General features: G+C 50.5%; 3 protein-coding genes across 3 annotated transcripts; 1 reads left to right on the top strand and 2 right to left on the bottom strand.

Annotated features, from left to right (window-relative positions):
- Nucleotides 1–213: 213 nt before the first annotated feature.
- On the bottom strand, nucleotides 214–775 carry B0T23DRAFT_397319 (uncharacterized protein; the record flags this gene model as incomplete). Its single annotated transcript, XM_062838294.1, has 4 exons — nucleotides 214–262; nucleotides 303–404; nucleotides 438–487; nucleotides 587–775. 4 exons carry the CDS (start codon nucleotides 773–775, stop codon nucleotides 214–216), a joined length of 390 nt encoding a protein of 129 aa, XP_062690395.1.
- A 2,301-nt stretch (nucleotides 776–3,076) lies between these two features.
- Nucleotides 3,077–6,988, top strand: B0T23DRAFT_430259 (uncharacterized protein; the record flags this gene model as incomplete). The annotated part of the gene is made up of 4 exons (XM_062840238.1): nucleotides 3,077–3,116; nucleotides 3,196–3,923; nucleotides 3,980–4,282; nucleotides 4,367–6,988. 4 exons carry the CDS (start codon nucleotides 3,077–3,079, stop codon nucleotides 6,986–6,988), a joined length of 3,693 nt encoding a protein of 1,230 aa, XP_062690394.1.
- Nucleotides 6,989–8,432: 1,444 nt separating this feature from the next.
- On the bottom strand, nucleotides 8,433–11,975 carry B0T23DRAFT_321368 (fungal-specific transcription factor domain-containing protein; the record flags this gene model as incomplete). The annotated part of the gene is made up of 7 exons (XM_062835231.1): nucleotides 8,433–9,608; nucleotides 9,680–9,922; nucleotides 9,977–10,640; nucleotides 10,703–10,972; nucleotides 11,096–11,173; nucleotides 11,218–11,599; nucleotides 11,681–11,975. The coding sequence occupies 7 exons, from the start codon at nucleotides 11,973–11,975 to the stop codon at nucleotides 8,433–8,435; spliced, it is 3,108 nt and encodes a 1,035-aa protein (XP_062690393.1).
- Between the last annotated feature and the right edge of the window lie 1,465 nt (nucleotides 11,976–13,440).

The following is a 13,440-nucleotide window of genomic DNA, read 5'->3' as shown; positions in this document are numbered from 1 at the left end:
ACTAACATTTTCATCTTTGCCTGTAATATGCATACCCGTCCAGCAAGCCGATTCAGAATGAGGTAGCACTCTAGAGGCTGTAGGTAGGTACCGAAGTTAAAGATGTTGCGTGTATTGTGCAACACGAGCCTGGAAGTTACCTAGGTACTCATGCGGCTTCTGCCTTTCGTTGACGTCAAAGGCTTGACTGAGCCGTATCCATCAGCAGTGCCACTACGGGTCAAACTTGGGATTGCCCAGGACATGAAAGGCTTGTAAGAACCTAATTTGGAGAGCAGGTATGATGACACACAAAGCCTTACTGAATTCGAGTCTTGAAAACTCGAATCATGCCACTTGCTTGAGGCGAGCTATGTACCTCAAAGCTTATAGTATCTTTTAGGCGTCGGTCAATCACGTGGGAGCTGAACATGAAAAGCTAGGCAAGTGGCACATACAGTAAGTGAAATGGAGAGAGAGCGGCTGTGTTCTCACAGTAAGATGAAGACTACTATGGTGTATTAACACAGCATCAATACCCATAGTGAACAGCTTGGGCAGAGGCCGCTTGTTCAATAAATGATGCGGTTTCACTCATTCGACATACCAAGCTCTCTGAGCAGCAGTGGATGCAGTACTGCAAACGGTTCTTCATCCCTTGATTCATTAGCAAGAGGCTTCCTAGGGTTAAACTCCCTACCATTGACGTGGCGCAGACAAACCCACGTTTTCGCTCGTCGATGTCCAAGGACTGTTGGGATGAAATTCTGCACTTGCAGGATTTGTCTGCTCCCATGGCGAGCCCAACGGCTATGAGTAGTATATTGACAGGGAGGCAGGCCGTTGATGTTGTGCCTCTGAAATTCGGCGTAAAGTGAATGAAGAAACCCAGAACCCGTCACGAGTGACAAGCCGAGCCATCGCCACAGGACTGATGGCAGTGCCTCCACGCTTTTTTTCTATGGGCCATTTCTAAACCCGCAGCCGAAACGACCACGACTCCAGAAACCAAAGGGTCGTTTCTCTTCGAGAAAGCCAAGGGCGGTGTAGTCGCGTATGACCGGGCCTGCCATGAGAAGCAGAGGCCAAGCGTGCAGTTAAGCAAGGGATGATGGCGACCTTTGTGCTAGTCTCGATCTGGTGTTTTGTTCTCTGCCGACTACCCTCTTCACTGACTGATCACCATTGGGGAGCAAATTGCCTCAAAAGGCGCAATCAGATGTAGATGACGGAGTCATTATCCAGTAGTAAGTGATATCAAAGGAAGCAATGGGTGGCCGTGTGTTTCGGTGCTTCTTGATGGAGGGCTTACATAGAAGAAGGCATTCGGAGACTGGTCAAAAACTAAGTCTGGATTTATCGGGTCCAAACAGTAGTGGTCAGCAGGCACAAAGTGAGACGGGCGAAATACTAAAGTCTGGAACCCCCTTCCCCCCGCCGCGAAGACGGTTCTCACGCGACCATTGCAAACGACATTTGCGGTTTCTCGCTACTGTGTGAAAGACAGAAAAAAAGAAGAGAACAAAAAGGCGACTGTACCGAGTCCTTTTTGAAAGGTTTCGAGACTCCCCCAGCCCCCTTAGCAGATCCGCTCCATTCTTTTTCCTCGAGGTTCCATTTCTCGATGCCTGCTGCGTGCCCCTCTTGCTCTCTTCCCCGACCTTTCTCCCCCCCCCCCAGCTTCTCGCCCTCTTGGTGGTGGTGGCAGGCCAAGCAGACGATTGTCACTGTGTTTATGTGCAGTCAAAACCTCGCAGCAAACCAGATCAAGTCAATGCGGGCGTTGTATCAGCGGCTTCATCCTCAGAGATGGTAGGCTCACAAGGGTTTCCGTTTGTTTTTAAGCTGGTGTGTCTGTCAGATTCGGATGCGTGCATCTTTGTGATCTTTGCCCTGGGCGAGTTGGGCGAGATAGAACCTTTTACACGAGGAGGTTAACCAAAAGTGTTTGTTCGCCGCGGGCCGGAGCGTGGGGTGAACCCCCCCGGTAGGACCACCCCGATTCGAGTCGTTCAGAGGTCCAGTATCCCGTCCCGCGTCCCCCGCCATCCACTGCAGTCTGAAGTGGACCCGTGACGAACTCCACAAGCACAGCATACGTACTGTGTAGGTACGCTACGAAGTACTTGTAAGTAAGTGTAGGTAGGTAGGTAGGTATGTACTAGGTCTTAGTAGGTAGGTACATCTCCCCGCCCGCTACGAGCCGTCCGTACGCTTTTCATCATTAACGCGTTTTGTTATGTATGTACATACCTACATTACCCTTGCACCGCAGTGCACCGCATGGATTTGTGATTGCCTGCACTGCACGACGCATGGATTCCAGTTGTTAGGTGCCTAGGTGTACACTTTCACGTTTGCGCTAGTCAATATTGCACACATCTACATAGTACAATTTCTGTATTGCCGCCTGCCTTAGTACCTCTATGCTTCCTTGCCCACCCAGCAACCGTCGTCGTCGCGACGGGGTCTGCTTTTCCTCACAATCTCTTTTCTTCTCCTAGACGCGCCCAGTCAGAAAGCCGTTTGGCCAAGCCATTGTCATTGCCGTTGACCGTGGAAGCTGCCCGCGTTACTGCCCCTGCCGCACCACTCGACGCCCTCGACGGTTCCGCAGCGAAAGCACGTCGGGAGAACCGAAACTTTACTCATCACGCCCACTCCTCGTCCGTTCCCAGACACTTCGAGCTCCCTCGACCCCCGAATCCTTCGCATTTCTTACGCACCACGGCTTTCGCGACCCCTCCCAGTGTTCTCGTCGTGTGCTCTGCACAGCTTCTTCTTCGGAAACATCACTCTACCTCTGCCCCACACGACTTGTCACGAGCTTTCCAACCAATTACACTCCTCACAATCAGACGAAAAAAAGAAAAAAACAACCACACTACCTTCACGCTGTACCGAATATATGCCTTCGCGATAGCGGCAGTCGTCTTCCCAACACAAGCCCGCCATTGAGCTTCCCCCTGTTCAGAGATCGCCAACGTCTCGCGGCCGTTGCCGATTTGTTGGTAACCAGCTGGGTTGCCCACCACGCTCAAGTGTGCCGAAACATTGGCCCTGGACAGGTCTTGGATGCTTCCCGAAAGCTACCATCATGAGTGACATATCAGACTCCGAGCTAGAGGCTACCCAAGGTAGGCTCGTTCCCATGTTCCCTCTAGCATGTTTGATGCTGTATTACCTTGATCTAACCATTGGGACTCGTTATGGCAGCTACTCAAGAGATGCTCGACCCTCGCCGGCTTGGGGAGCAACACACGGGCTTTTCTGACCAGGACCTAGCTGATATCATATGCATCCTTATCCCGTACACCGATGGTGCAAGGAAAGTGGTGAGAAGGATGGTCGATGTCGCCCCCGCATTCGTCATGGGGCGGAATGATACAAACCGAATCCATATGGACTTCGGCAACGACGATGAGTACACGTTCACACTTGCGCCTACAGACCCTTCGGAACATCACCTCGCCTTTCGTTTTTCGTCCGAGCTCAAAAACCCTCGCGATGGCTTCGTTTTGGGTCGAGATTCCGAGTGTGATGTCATGGTCGGCCATAAAGACACAACCATCAGCAGGAAGCATTTCAAGATTTACTTCAACGAGCATGGCAGCTTGATGATTGAAGATCTGTCATTTATAGGCACATTAGTAAACGGGCAATGGTTACGTTCAGGAAGAAGAACTCAGGCGAACCCAAAACCCAAAGCGAACCCAGAACCCAAAATGTGGACACTAGGGAGCGGATCGGTGATAAAGATTCTCAATAGCAAGGCAGCGACGAATGAAGAGGAAAAGCGCAAGAACGACATTGTCTTTCTGGTTAGGGTTCCGAACCGCCATGGTAGGCACGCCGAGGCCTATCGAGAAAACCTAATCAAATACTTGTTGCAACGAACGGAGGTGGATGTAAACAAGACGATCGTGCCTGGACCAGGGGGGCGGGTAAGTCAATGTCCACATCCATGTTAACATGCATCTACTGACACTTCACAATACAGGTTGACCTTTTCAGAGACTCTCCGCAGGAGTTCGCAGTCCGCGCTCCTGTGATTGCCACGCGTCAGCTGTCACCATTACCCATGCTTGGATCTAACGGCGTGAGTACTTGGAAGGGGTCTGATAAGTACAACTTCAAAGGCAAAATCGGGCAGGGTGCCTTCGCTACGGTGTATATGGTTACCGACAAAATGAATGGACGTCCGTATGCGGCCAAAGAGCTCGAAAAACGGAGGTTCATGAAAAATGGAGTGCTTGACCAAAAGGTCGAGAATGAGATGAAGATCATGCAACGAGTATCACATGTAAGTCACTATATCATCCAAAGGCCAGAGTTGATACATTACTCGCATCAACCCGACTCCACATGGCTAACGTGTTACCTACAGCCGAATATCGTTCAGTTCAAGGAGCACCTGGATCCTGATGATAAACACCTTTACATAATCATGGAGTTTGTCGGTGTCGGTGACGGTGATTTGGGAAAGTATATCGGCACAAACGGTCCCTTTTCCGAACCAGATACCAAGACGATAGCGAGGCAGTTGGTAGACGCTCTTGGGTATCTGCATGATATGAACATTACTCACCGCGATGTTAAGCCCGACAACATCCTCATTCAATCCCGGTTCCCGCTAGTCGTCAAGCTCTCAGATTTTGGGCTTTCTAAAATGATCGATCACGATGCAACATTTCTTAGGACGTTCTGCGGTACCTTGCTCTACTGTGCGCCCGAAGTTTATGCAGAGTTCGAAGAGTACGATGAACTTTGCGAGCGAAAGACGCATCGCAGCTACCCGCGCCAACCTCGCCGGAGCCAGAGATACGATCATAACGTCGATATCTGGTCCTTGGGCGGTGTTCTGTACTTCGCCTTGACAACTCAGCCACCGTTCCCTGCCCGAAACGGTGTCGGTCACACTGAGTTCCTGCACCAGATTATGACAACTTTTCCCGACTTCGACCAGCTCATCAAGGCGGATCCCCCTGTTTCACTTGAGTGCCGCGATTTCTTGAAGCAAATGCTCAGTCGAAGACCCGAACATCGACCAACGGCAAAGATGTTGCTGAGCCATGAATGGATCCGCACTCCCCACTATTCTCCAAATGTCGCACTGTCTTGCTCACAAACTGGCGGAGTAGACGAGCTGCTGGAAGCTGAAGCGTCTCAGCTGAGTTTAACAGACAGACCGGCAGCGACACCGGTACGAGAGGAGGAAGGAGATGTCACCGTTGCGAGTGATGACAACTTGCTTCCAAAAGAGCATATCAATGACGCAGAGCATGTCAGTGGCTCGGAGGAGGATAAAGAGAACCACGCCTTCAGGCCGGCCACTCAGACCAAGCATTTGTTTGGTGAGGTTGGCCAATCGGCGCTGGGAAGCCAGGGGGATGTGATTGCAGAACGCATAAATCTGCCCGCCACGCCAAAAAGCGGAGGAACTTCCAAGCTGTTCAGGTCCAAAGCTGAGATTCCAGATAGTCAAGATAATTCTGAGGACGAGGGAGACATTCTGGGTCAAGATGTTCTAGCCGGGCAGTGGCCACAGATACTTCTGGGTGATTCACAGGACTATTCTGCTTCGTCTGACCCGAACGCGCCAGTCGACGTGCCTCCCAAGGGTAATTTGCAAAGCCTGGAGGGTGCTGCGAGCATAATGGGCCAACTCGAGATGCAGTCCTGCCGTGGCTTTGTTACCCCATCGGTTGGAGCTGACTCGATGAGGAGCAAACGGAAATCTTCCTTTGCAATAAACACCAATCCAAGGTCGTCGACTGACAATGAGCCTGTTTCTAAGAAGCGCCGATCTAACAGGGTCGGTGATATTCTGAACCGGGAGATAGCACCCATCGAGAACGAAGATGAGTTACTCGTCCAGGTGCCCCCGATCAAGACCTATTCAGAAAAGGTCACATCACCTAATCCGGAACCACAACCCAAGTCAGCGTACTGGGACAGCCTGGACCCATCTAGCAGTCATTTAAACTATCCTGAGATGACAGTGGCACAATGGAACGCCTTCCGTTTAGCGGCTGAGGACAGAAATAAAAGAGATAAGTCAAACGAAGAGTTTGCACCAGGCAAAAGCCCATTATGGGCTCTGGCGGAGAAATATTTTCCGCCCATGAGCAAGATCAAGACAGATCTACCCCTTCTGTGGACTTTGGCAAAGGAGAGTGGGGTCGAGACAGGGACACTTAAACGAAGACCCAAGGAAATTGCAGCGTGGGCCTACTTACGGTCGTCAGACGAGTCCATACTACCTGGCATTTCGATTAGACTCAGCACGTCGATAGTCACCTGGGGCAGTTCACCCGAGAACACCCAACGCTATGAGAACAACGAAGGCTATCCCGACAAGCCTGAAAATAAGATACCGGAATGCGCGTTGAAGATCATGGTCTGGAGGGAAAATAATTTTGACCCCTCAATCCGATCTGTGCCCTGGACTCAATACTGGGGTGATAACAAGGACTTTTACTTTTACATCGCCACTAAGGCCGCCGACGGAATTTATGTCAACGGCCGACCCTTACCTTCGAATGATCCCGGTGAACGAGAGAGCAGCTGCAAGAACTGGATGCGACTATACAACGGCGACAGGATTATCGTCTGGAATGATCCCAACGACGATGGCACCCTCAACAAGATCGAGTTCGTCTTTGAATGCAGCTGGGGCGGCAGTCAATTAAGCCGAGAGTCCTCCGTACACAGAACGCCAGAATTGGTGAGCGAAGAGGTAGCTAAGAAGCTCGATAAGATGTGCGTCAAGGCCGAGAAGAGTATCAAGAAGTTTTTACAGGTCCACGAGATGTACCCGGAGGATTCGACGGATTGCGACGAGCGTAAGGCACGCATCAAGTGGGAGCAAAGGTTGTCGCGAAACTTTGAGAGACAGGTTCAAGCGGCGAAGCAAGCCAGGTATGGTGGAAGCTATTCTTCATTTAGTAGCTCTCATTCCGGCTCGCGGCAGTCCTCGCGGCAGTCATGGTCAGATCTTCGCATTTGACTGAAGTTCTTGTGATTTTCTGTTGCATTTTTTTTTTTTTTTTCTTTGGTCTTTTTTGTTATATCTTTTCTTCTTCTTCTTTTCTTTGGATATATAAAGGTGACTGTGGGTGTAGGGATGGGAAAAGATGTCACGAAGTTTAGATTTGTGCCCCACCCATTATTACCTTCCACCCCTTCTGTTGCTGGCCTGTGAAGCTACCGATGCCTTGACTTCATATCCTGCTACATTTATAACTTCATCTTTCGGAGCGGGAGCATGACAGATAGCGAGAATGACAAAATCACTTTGCAGGATTGGCAGAAGCGCACATACTGAATCGAAATACTATGCATGAGTGACAGTAAGGAGTGAGCAGATATCTTTACCACCATCCTCCCTCCTGAATACCATATAATGCGAGACGAGCATTTCAACACCCCAGGTAGTTGTGAATCGCAATTCATGCAATATGTAGGTACATACGATCCATCACCACCTATTTCCTAAGTAGACCACTCGAGCTCCGAGTCCTGGCGACTTATGCCTGGCCAGCTATCGGACTGTTCATGTTTTTCCTACTTGCCACAGACGTGTCATGCCACCTACTTCTTCGTTCAACGTTGAGCCAAGTCCCCAGCCCCTAATGACCATATAAGGGGCCTTCACACTAGCTAGTGGCCGTCCTACCTATGTGGTACCTTTACCTGGGGACACTCCATTCTACGGAAAGTAGTACGTGTTACAATTGAGGCTCCAAATGGTTCACCACTTCTATAAACGAGCGGTTGGTGTCCTTCTCCCCAAATCTTTATTTATCTATCTGTATTTATCTATTCATTTCTTACCTTGTTGGTTTGAAGAGGAGAGGTTATATGTTTGAACTAGTCAGTCAGTCGTCGGTAACCGTTTTTCTTTTGTTCTTGTCTAAACTCACTTGCACACTAACCAGTAAGAGAAGTGGTGCTCGTATGCATACACGGTTTTAGGAAGAAGACTTGCTACTAATATAACATGAGGTGAAACACACCGAATCAAGACCCGTAGCCGACCGCTGCTTGGACACCATGATGGAGTTGCTCTCAACAGGTTGATCTAATTGATGAAATAACACAAAGACAAGCCGAAAAGGGAATGCATAAAATACCAACAATAATGAAATCGCCAACAACCATTGTCACCTCCGTGGGGTTTTAACAAGACTTGCTGCAGGCAACATTCGAGTCGGTCGTTACTGCCTGAAGAGTCTGCCTACTTGCTTTCAGATTATACTCCAACTCCTTCTCCGAAATGACGGACCTTCCTCTCCTCTCCAGTGAGTGCTTCCTCCCCCTCAGTTTCCCGTTTCCCCACTTGCCCCTTTCCCTTTCCCTTCCCCTTCATCCTTCCCGTCCCAACATCCCGTCACGCCAGCCTCCATCAAACAATAATAACTACCTACCAAAGTAGATATGTAAGTACCGGGTTAAAAACTCCCACCACCGCCATGCCTATTCCCATGACTATCCAGTCCGTGACTGGTACCGCCGTTACCCCACCCCAAATCCATTCCACACCCCTCCATGCCGTCCATACCCTCCATGTTCCCCATCGCCATGAGCGATCGCAGCACACTATTCGGCGTCATACCACCACCACCACCATCGCTGCCGACGCCTATATTCATGCCCATCCCGACGCTGGAACCCATCCCGAGGTTGCTGCCATTATTGGAGTTACCAACAATGGTGTTGGCGTGATGGTCGGATGCCGTCCTCGCTAACCCCGAATTAGTCGTATTTTCCGGAGCTACCTCAACGCCCGGCATTCCAAAGGCAGTTGGATCGAGAAAGAAACCGACGGCTGCGGCAGGGCATGGATTGATGTCCAGAGCAGTGCTAGTAGTGGTGGTGGCAGTAGTTGCAAGAGCTGTCGCAGCCGTGGTTATGGTAGGATTTGTAGAGGAACCGGGGGTTATGGGGCTGGTGCTGTGATTGTTGTTGCTATTGTCAAAGGACATGGAAGATGAAGATCCGCCGGATCCGCTCATATGTCGGCCATCGTTGGTGGGTGCTAGTCCTTGTACTTGCCCTTGTCCAGGTTCTTGCTGGTGATAAGCGTGGGGGCGAGGGTGAGGATGAGGATGATGGTGTGGATGTTGATGCTGGTGCATTTGGTGATACAGATGGTGGTGATGGTTCGAAGATGATGTGCCAGAATTGGGCGTGGGCTGGTTAGAGTTTGGTGAAGGAGTGGACAGCGGGACGCCATCGCTATTTCCCCCGGTGTCGGGATCGCGAGGAGGACGAGTCTGATAATTCGGAGCGAGCGAGATGTTGTTCGGCATCCTGCCGTGAATAGATGTGGCAAAAGCTAGACCGCCGGTCCTGGCAGAGCCGCCGCCGTGTTGCCCGCCGGCGGATGGAATGGGACTTCGCTGCTCGACTGATGATGACCAGTCTGGTGCGGTGTTCCTGCTTGAGCCAGGGAGCTGAACAAGAGGGTCGTCGAGATCAACGGGCTCGACCAGGTTGGGGGCGTTGACGGGGTTGCCGTCGTCTTCGACGGTTCGGAGGAATTGGCATTCCTGGTGGTACATGTTCCCATGTGTTGTCGATGCGCCGAGTCCGGTCCCAGGTTTCATGTGGGCTCGTGATGTGTGCTGAAGTTACGGTATCGTTACTTAGTATTGACTGCCTAAGGACATGTAGAGAAGAGAAGCACGAGACTTACACCATCGTTACTTCTTGAGAAGGCGTTTTTGAGCTTGGGAACCTTGGCACCAAGAGCTTCAAGGTCTACGTCAAGCTGTACTACGAAGGATTCAGTAAGGGGATTCTTCCGCTTCAATGCGTTCATGGCTGACAGCAGGAACCGAAGAGAGTCGGCTACCTGTCCATCGTCTGGACGGCTTTTGAGGAACTGCACAAATACTCTTGCTGCAACATAGAGACAGAACGACATATTTGGATTCAGCTGTTCATCAAGTCAGTCAACCCGTTGATGATGCCTTCACGGGATGAAACTTACCCTATCCAAGTCAAGGTGAGAGGCCATCCTCATGATGCTTGCAATCTCGTGAGCCGAGGTAATACATCGCATCTTACACTCAGTACTAACGCTGGCAGGTAAGTTGTTCGTGTCTGCTTTGAATATCGCTGCTTGGTGCAAGCAAATAGTCGACGTGTGAATGCACATATTTGTGAAGACGACGTTTGGATTGGCCAGACCCTGTGGCAGCTTGAGGGCAGATGGTATACAGAGCGAAACATTGAGAAGGATGTTATCCATCTGTCTATGCCTCTTCCAAAATTCGCCATTGAGGTCATCATCTCGGTCGTCCTCGGTCGGCCGGTGGAGGTGGATAAGGTTTCTGCCAAAGAGGTACGCCAGAAGGATGACACCGCCAAAAGACGATAACTTACCAGGACCCGTATGGAGCGTCACATCATTCAAGCTCTGGGTCTCCTGGGGGTGACTCAAGTCGTAGGCCTCGTCGGAGGCAGGAAGGTCGGTGAGAATGTCTTTCTCATCAATGATCATCGGCCAACCCGTCCCGATGCTGGCGTAACGGTCCTGACAGAAGGCCATCCAAAAGGTTCGTCGGCGCTCTTCCTTTTCTGTCCAATCTCGTGGGGGCGGTAAGCACTGTTTCACCTCCAAGTCACCACCATCAACTCGATAGAGGCCCATCCTAGAAAAGTATGAGTACGTGATACAGGTTGAAGTAAGGGCTTCTGTAGGGACTTGACCTACATCTGGCATAAGCGTACGGCCGAGCCTATACTCATCCACGCTCGCGGAAAATACATCCATTTGAACTCGTAGGATGCCAGGAGCACATAGGTCTGGCAATGTGACACCGTTATCATGTGTTCTCCAAAGCCTTTGATGGTATCCAACTCCAGATACTTCCTGGCCCTCTGATAGAACAGCTCTTTCAAATCGAGGAACCGGTCTGACACCGAGCAGGCCAGTGTCCACATAGCATAGCGTAGACACACTGGTGGCCGCTGATTTGGGGCTCTGTCATATACAAATGTCAGCAAACTCATGCCTACGTAGACTTGCACAGTGCAGAGAAGCAAATTGAAGTTTTTGAACGCGCATGATGATTAGCCAGAGAGGACAATGGGTAGGTTGTCTTACAGATTCATCGCATGGAAGTAACGGGCGCGGTGTATCATTGGGAGGGAAGGGTGTATTTTGTCAAAGTATACTTGGTGCCTACAATCAGGTTCGTTAGTAGACTTGACAAGTTAACAAGTCACTTACTCCTTATGGACATGGTGGAAGGGACTTGCAGCTCGTCGATGGTTTCCTGGGGCGGTAATGGCTCCTCCAGTCCTAGGCCTATCATTTCCCAGGTAAAGTCGCCGCCAATACTACTCATGCCTAGTCCCAAGTTATTGCCCAAGTTAAAGTCATCCAATCCTGTGCTGCTCGGATCGCCATGGAACTGCCACTGATCCATGCTCTCCTCTGTTGCCATTCCACGGGAAGGGCCCGGAACGTTGAAGTTGGCGGCCGCGGCAGCAGCATGTTGACTTGGTTGGCTGAGTCCACTACCATCGACGATATTCGGTGCTATTGGGTTACCGTCTGCACTCAGTCTCGGTGCTTCCTGCGTCTTCAGCAAAGTCTCAACTTGCTCTGCGAGCAAAAGAGGAGAGTCAGCAAACTGCTTTCATCACCGAAGCCAGGGGACCGGACACAGTTTGTAAAACAGCGCACTTAATCGTTCCGCCAAGGCCTTGAGATGACCCTTCTTGGGACCACTCTTCTTTCTCCTCTCATCGTAGGCGCATACATGGCCGAGACGCGAGCAAGTGCTGCAACTTGGCTTGGTGCCATCGCACTTGAGTTTCCTCCTTCGACATATCTCGCATGCCAGTCGTTTTTGCTTTGGGGTACTTGAGTTCACCCCAGCAGTCGCACCCCCTGCAGTCTCTTCGGCGTTAGTGGGCTTGTTGTTTTGGGTCTCCGAAACCATCATCGTATCCGGAGGGTTGGCGGAGGAGGGTGCCATGTCGAAAATGTTTTGCTATGAGGCGAACAGGGCTTGAGTCGTCGAAGGAGCAACGAGTTTCTCAACGTTCTGTCAAGCGGGTAAGGTTAACCCGTTGCTGACTGTTGAAGATGTACAGCAAGTGCACCTGCTCCAGTCCAGGCAGCTAGACGAATACGCAATGAGGAGAATGGAGTCAAGATTGATTCGACAAGGCAAAGGTTCCAAAAAAAAGTCGAACGATTGATACTGTTGCTTCTCCCTTTAACCAGCTTCTGAGGCATAGAGTTTCGGTCACACTCGATGATCCTTCATCTGAATGGGGAGGTGTTGGAGCTATGGGAAAGTAAGCAAACGAAGATATAGGTTGGCAGGTGAACGGCTGATGTGGGTTGAAAAGGTAGGGTTTAGGGGGTCTGGAGTACGATAAGCTTAGGTACCTACCTTGAGTAGCTACTTTGAGGCTACCTATTGTGTGTCCGGGTTGATAAGGTTGTCGAATGGCTTGTGAAGGTTTAACAGAGAAAGGAAGTTTCCCCACCGACCTCACCATAAACCAAACGTCCTGTCGTTCGAGTTGATGGTTGGTCGCAGCCGTTGACTACGAGGGCGCGTAACCTCCCGAGCCTCCTAGGCCACCTCGGCCACCTAGAGTAGACCCAGGCACATCAGGGCCCAATGTAGAGCTAGATAGTGAGTGGTGTTAATCCGGGTACTTCCGTTTGCTTGTATAGAATACCTTACTTGCTGGACCTCTGGAACGCTCTAGCTGATGTGAATGGGTAGTACCTCAACTGCTACCCTGTCTACATACTAAAACGTGGATGACTGTTAGGGAACGGGACCTAGAGCTTGGCAATACGTTAACACCAGTCCTCGAAGCCATGTCAAGCTGGATGCACTTTCAGCTACTACAACTAAGTGAGGTAGTCTGTGGTCTTCTCGCCGGTCAGTGTTGTTCTCATAGAGTGTCGTACAAGGTATAGAATTGGCTCAGCTGGTCAGTGACACTGCTCTTTTAGGCCGGTTGACCACAGAAGCCGGATTTGGTCCCTAACAGACATGAACAGTGGCCTGAAAGGTGTAACGTTGAGGCTCTGCAACTGTTAATGACTATGTTTTTGGGCTTGAAAATTATACGCTAGAAGAATTGATTGCGTCCAACAACTTCTTTAGTAGTATTACGAAACTCGGAGAAACTGTATATGTGGGACACTCGTCGCGTGTAACTTGAGGGCGTGCTTCGCTGGAGTTATCTCGAGAATTATGTACCTGACCCATGATATTACGTAGCGCACCTGCGTACCCCGTCTGGTCATCCCTGTTGTGGCTAGATTGTCAAACAGTAGCTTTGTCCAATCCAGTTCGTCGTATGCACCCTCCCTAACATATAGAGGTATATATCGAAGTCGGGACTTGGATCCGCTATGACCTGCCCTTTCTGCTACCCACAGCCTTCGGGACTCTGCAAGGTTTCTCTGAAGAC

The sequence above is a fragment of the Neurospora hispaniola genome, assembly GCF_033458365.1.
Source record: "Neurospora hispaniola strain FGSC 10403 chromosome Unknown B0T23scaffold_6, whole genome shotgun sequence".
NCBI classification, from domain to species: domain Eukaryota; kingdom Fungi; phylum Ascomycota; class Sordariomycetes; order Sordariales; family Sordariaceae; genus Neurospora; species Neurospora hispaniola.
The sequence above is the reverse complement of the archived record's forward strand: the minus strand, read 5'-3'. Positions and strand labels throughout refer to the sequence as shown.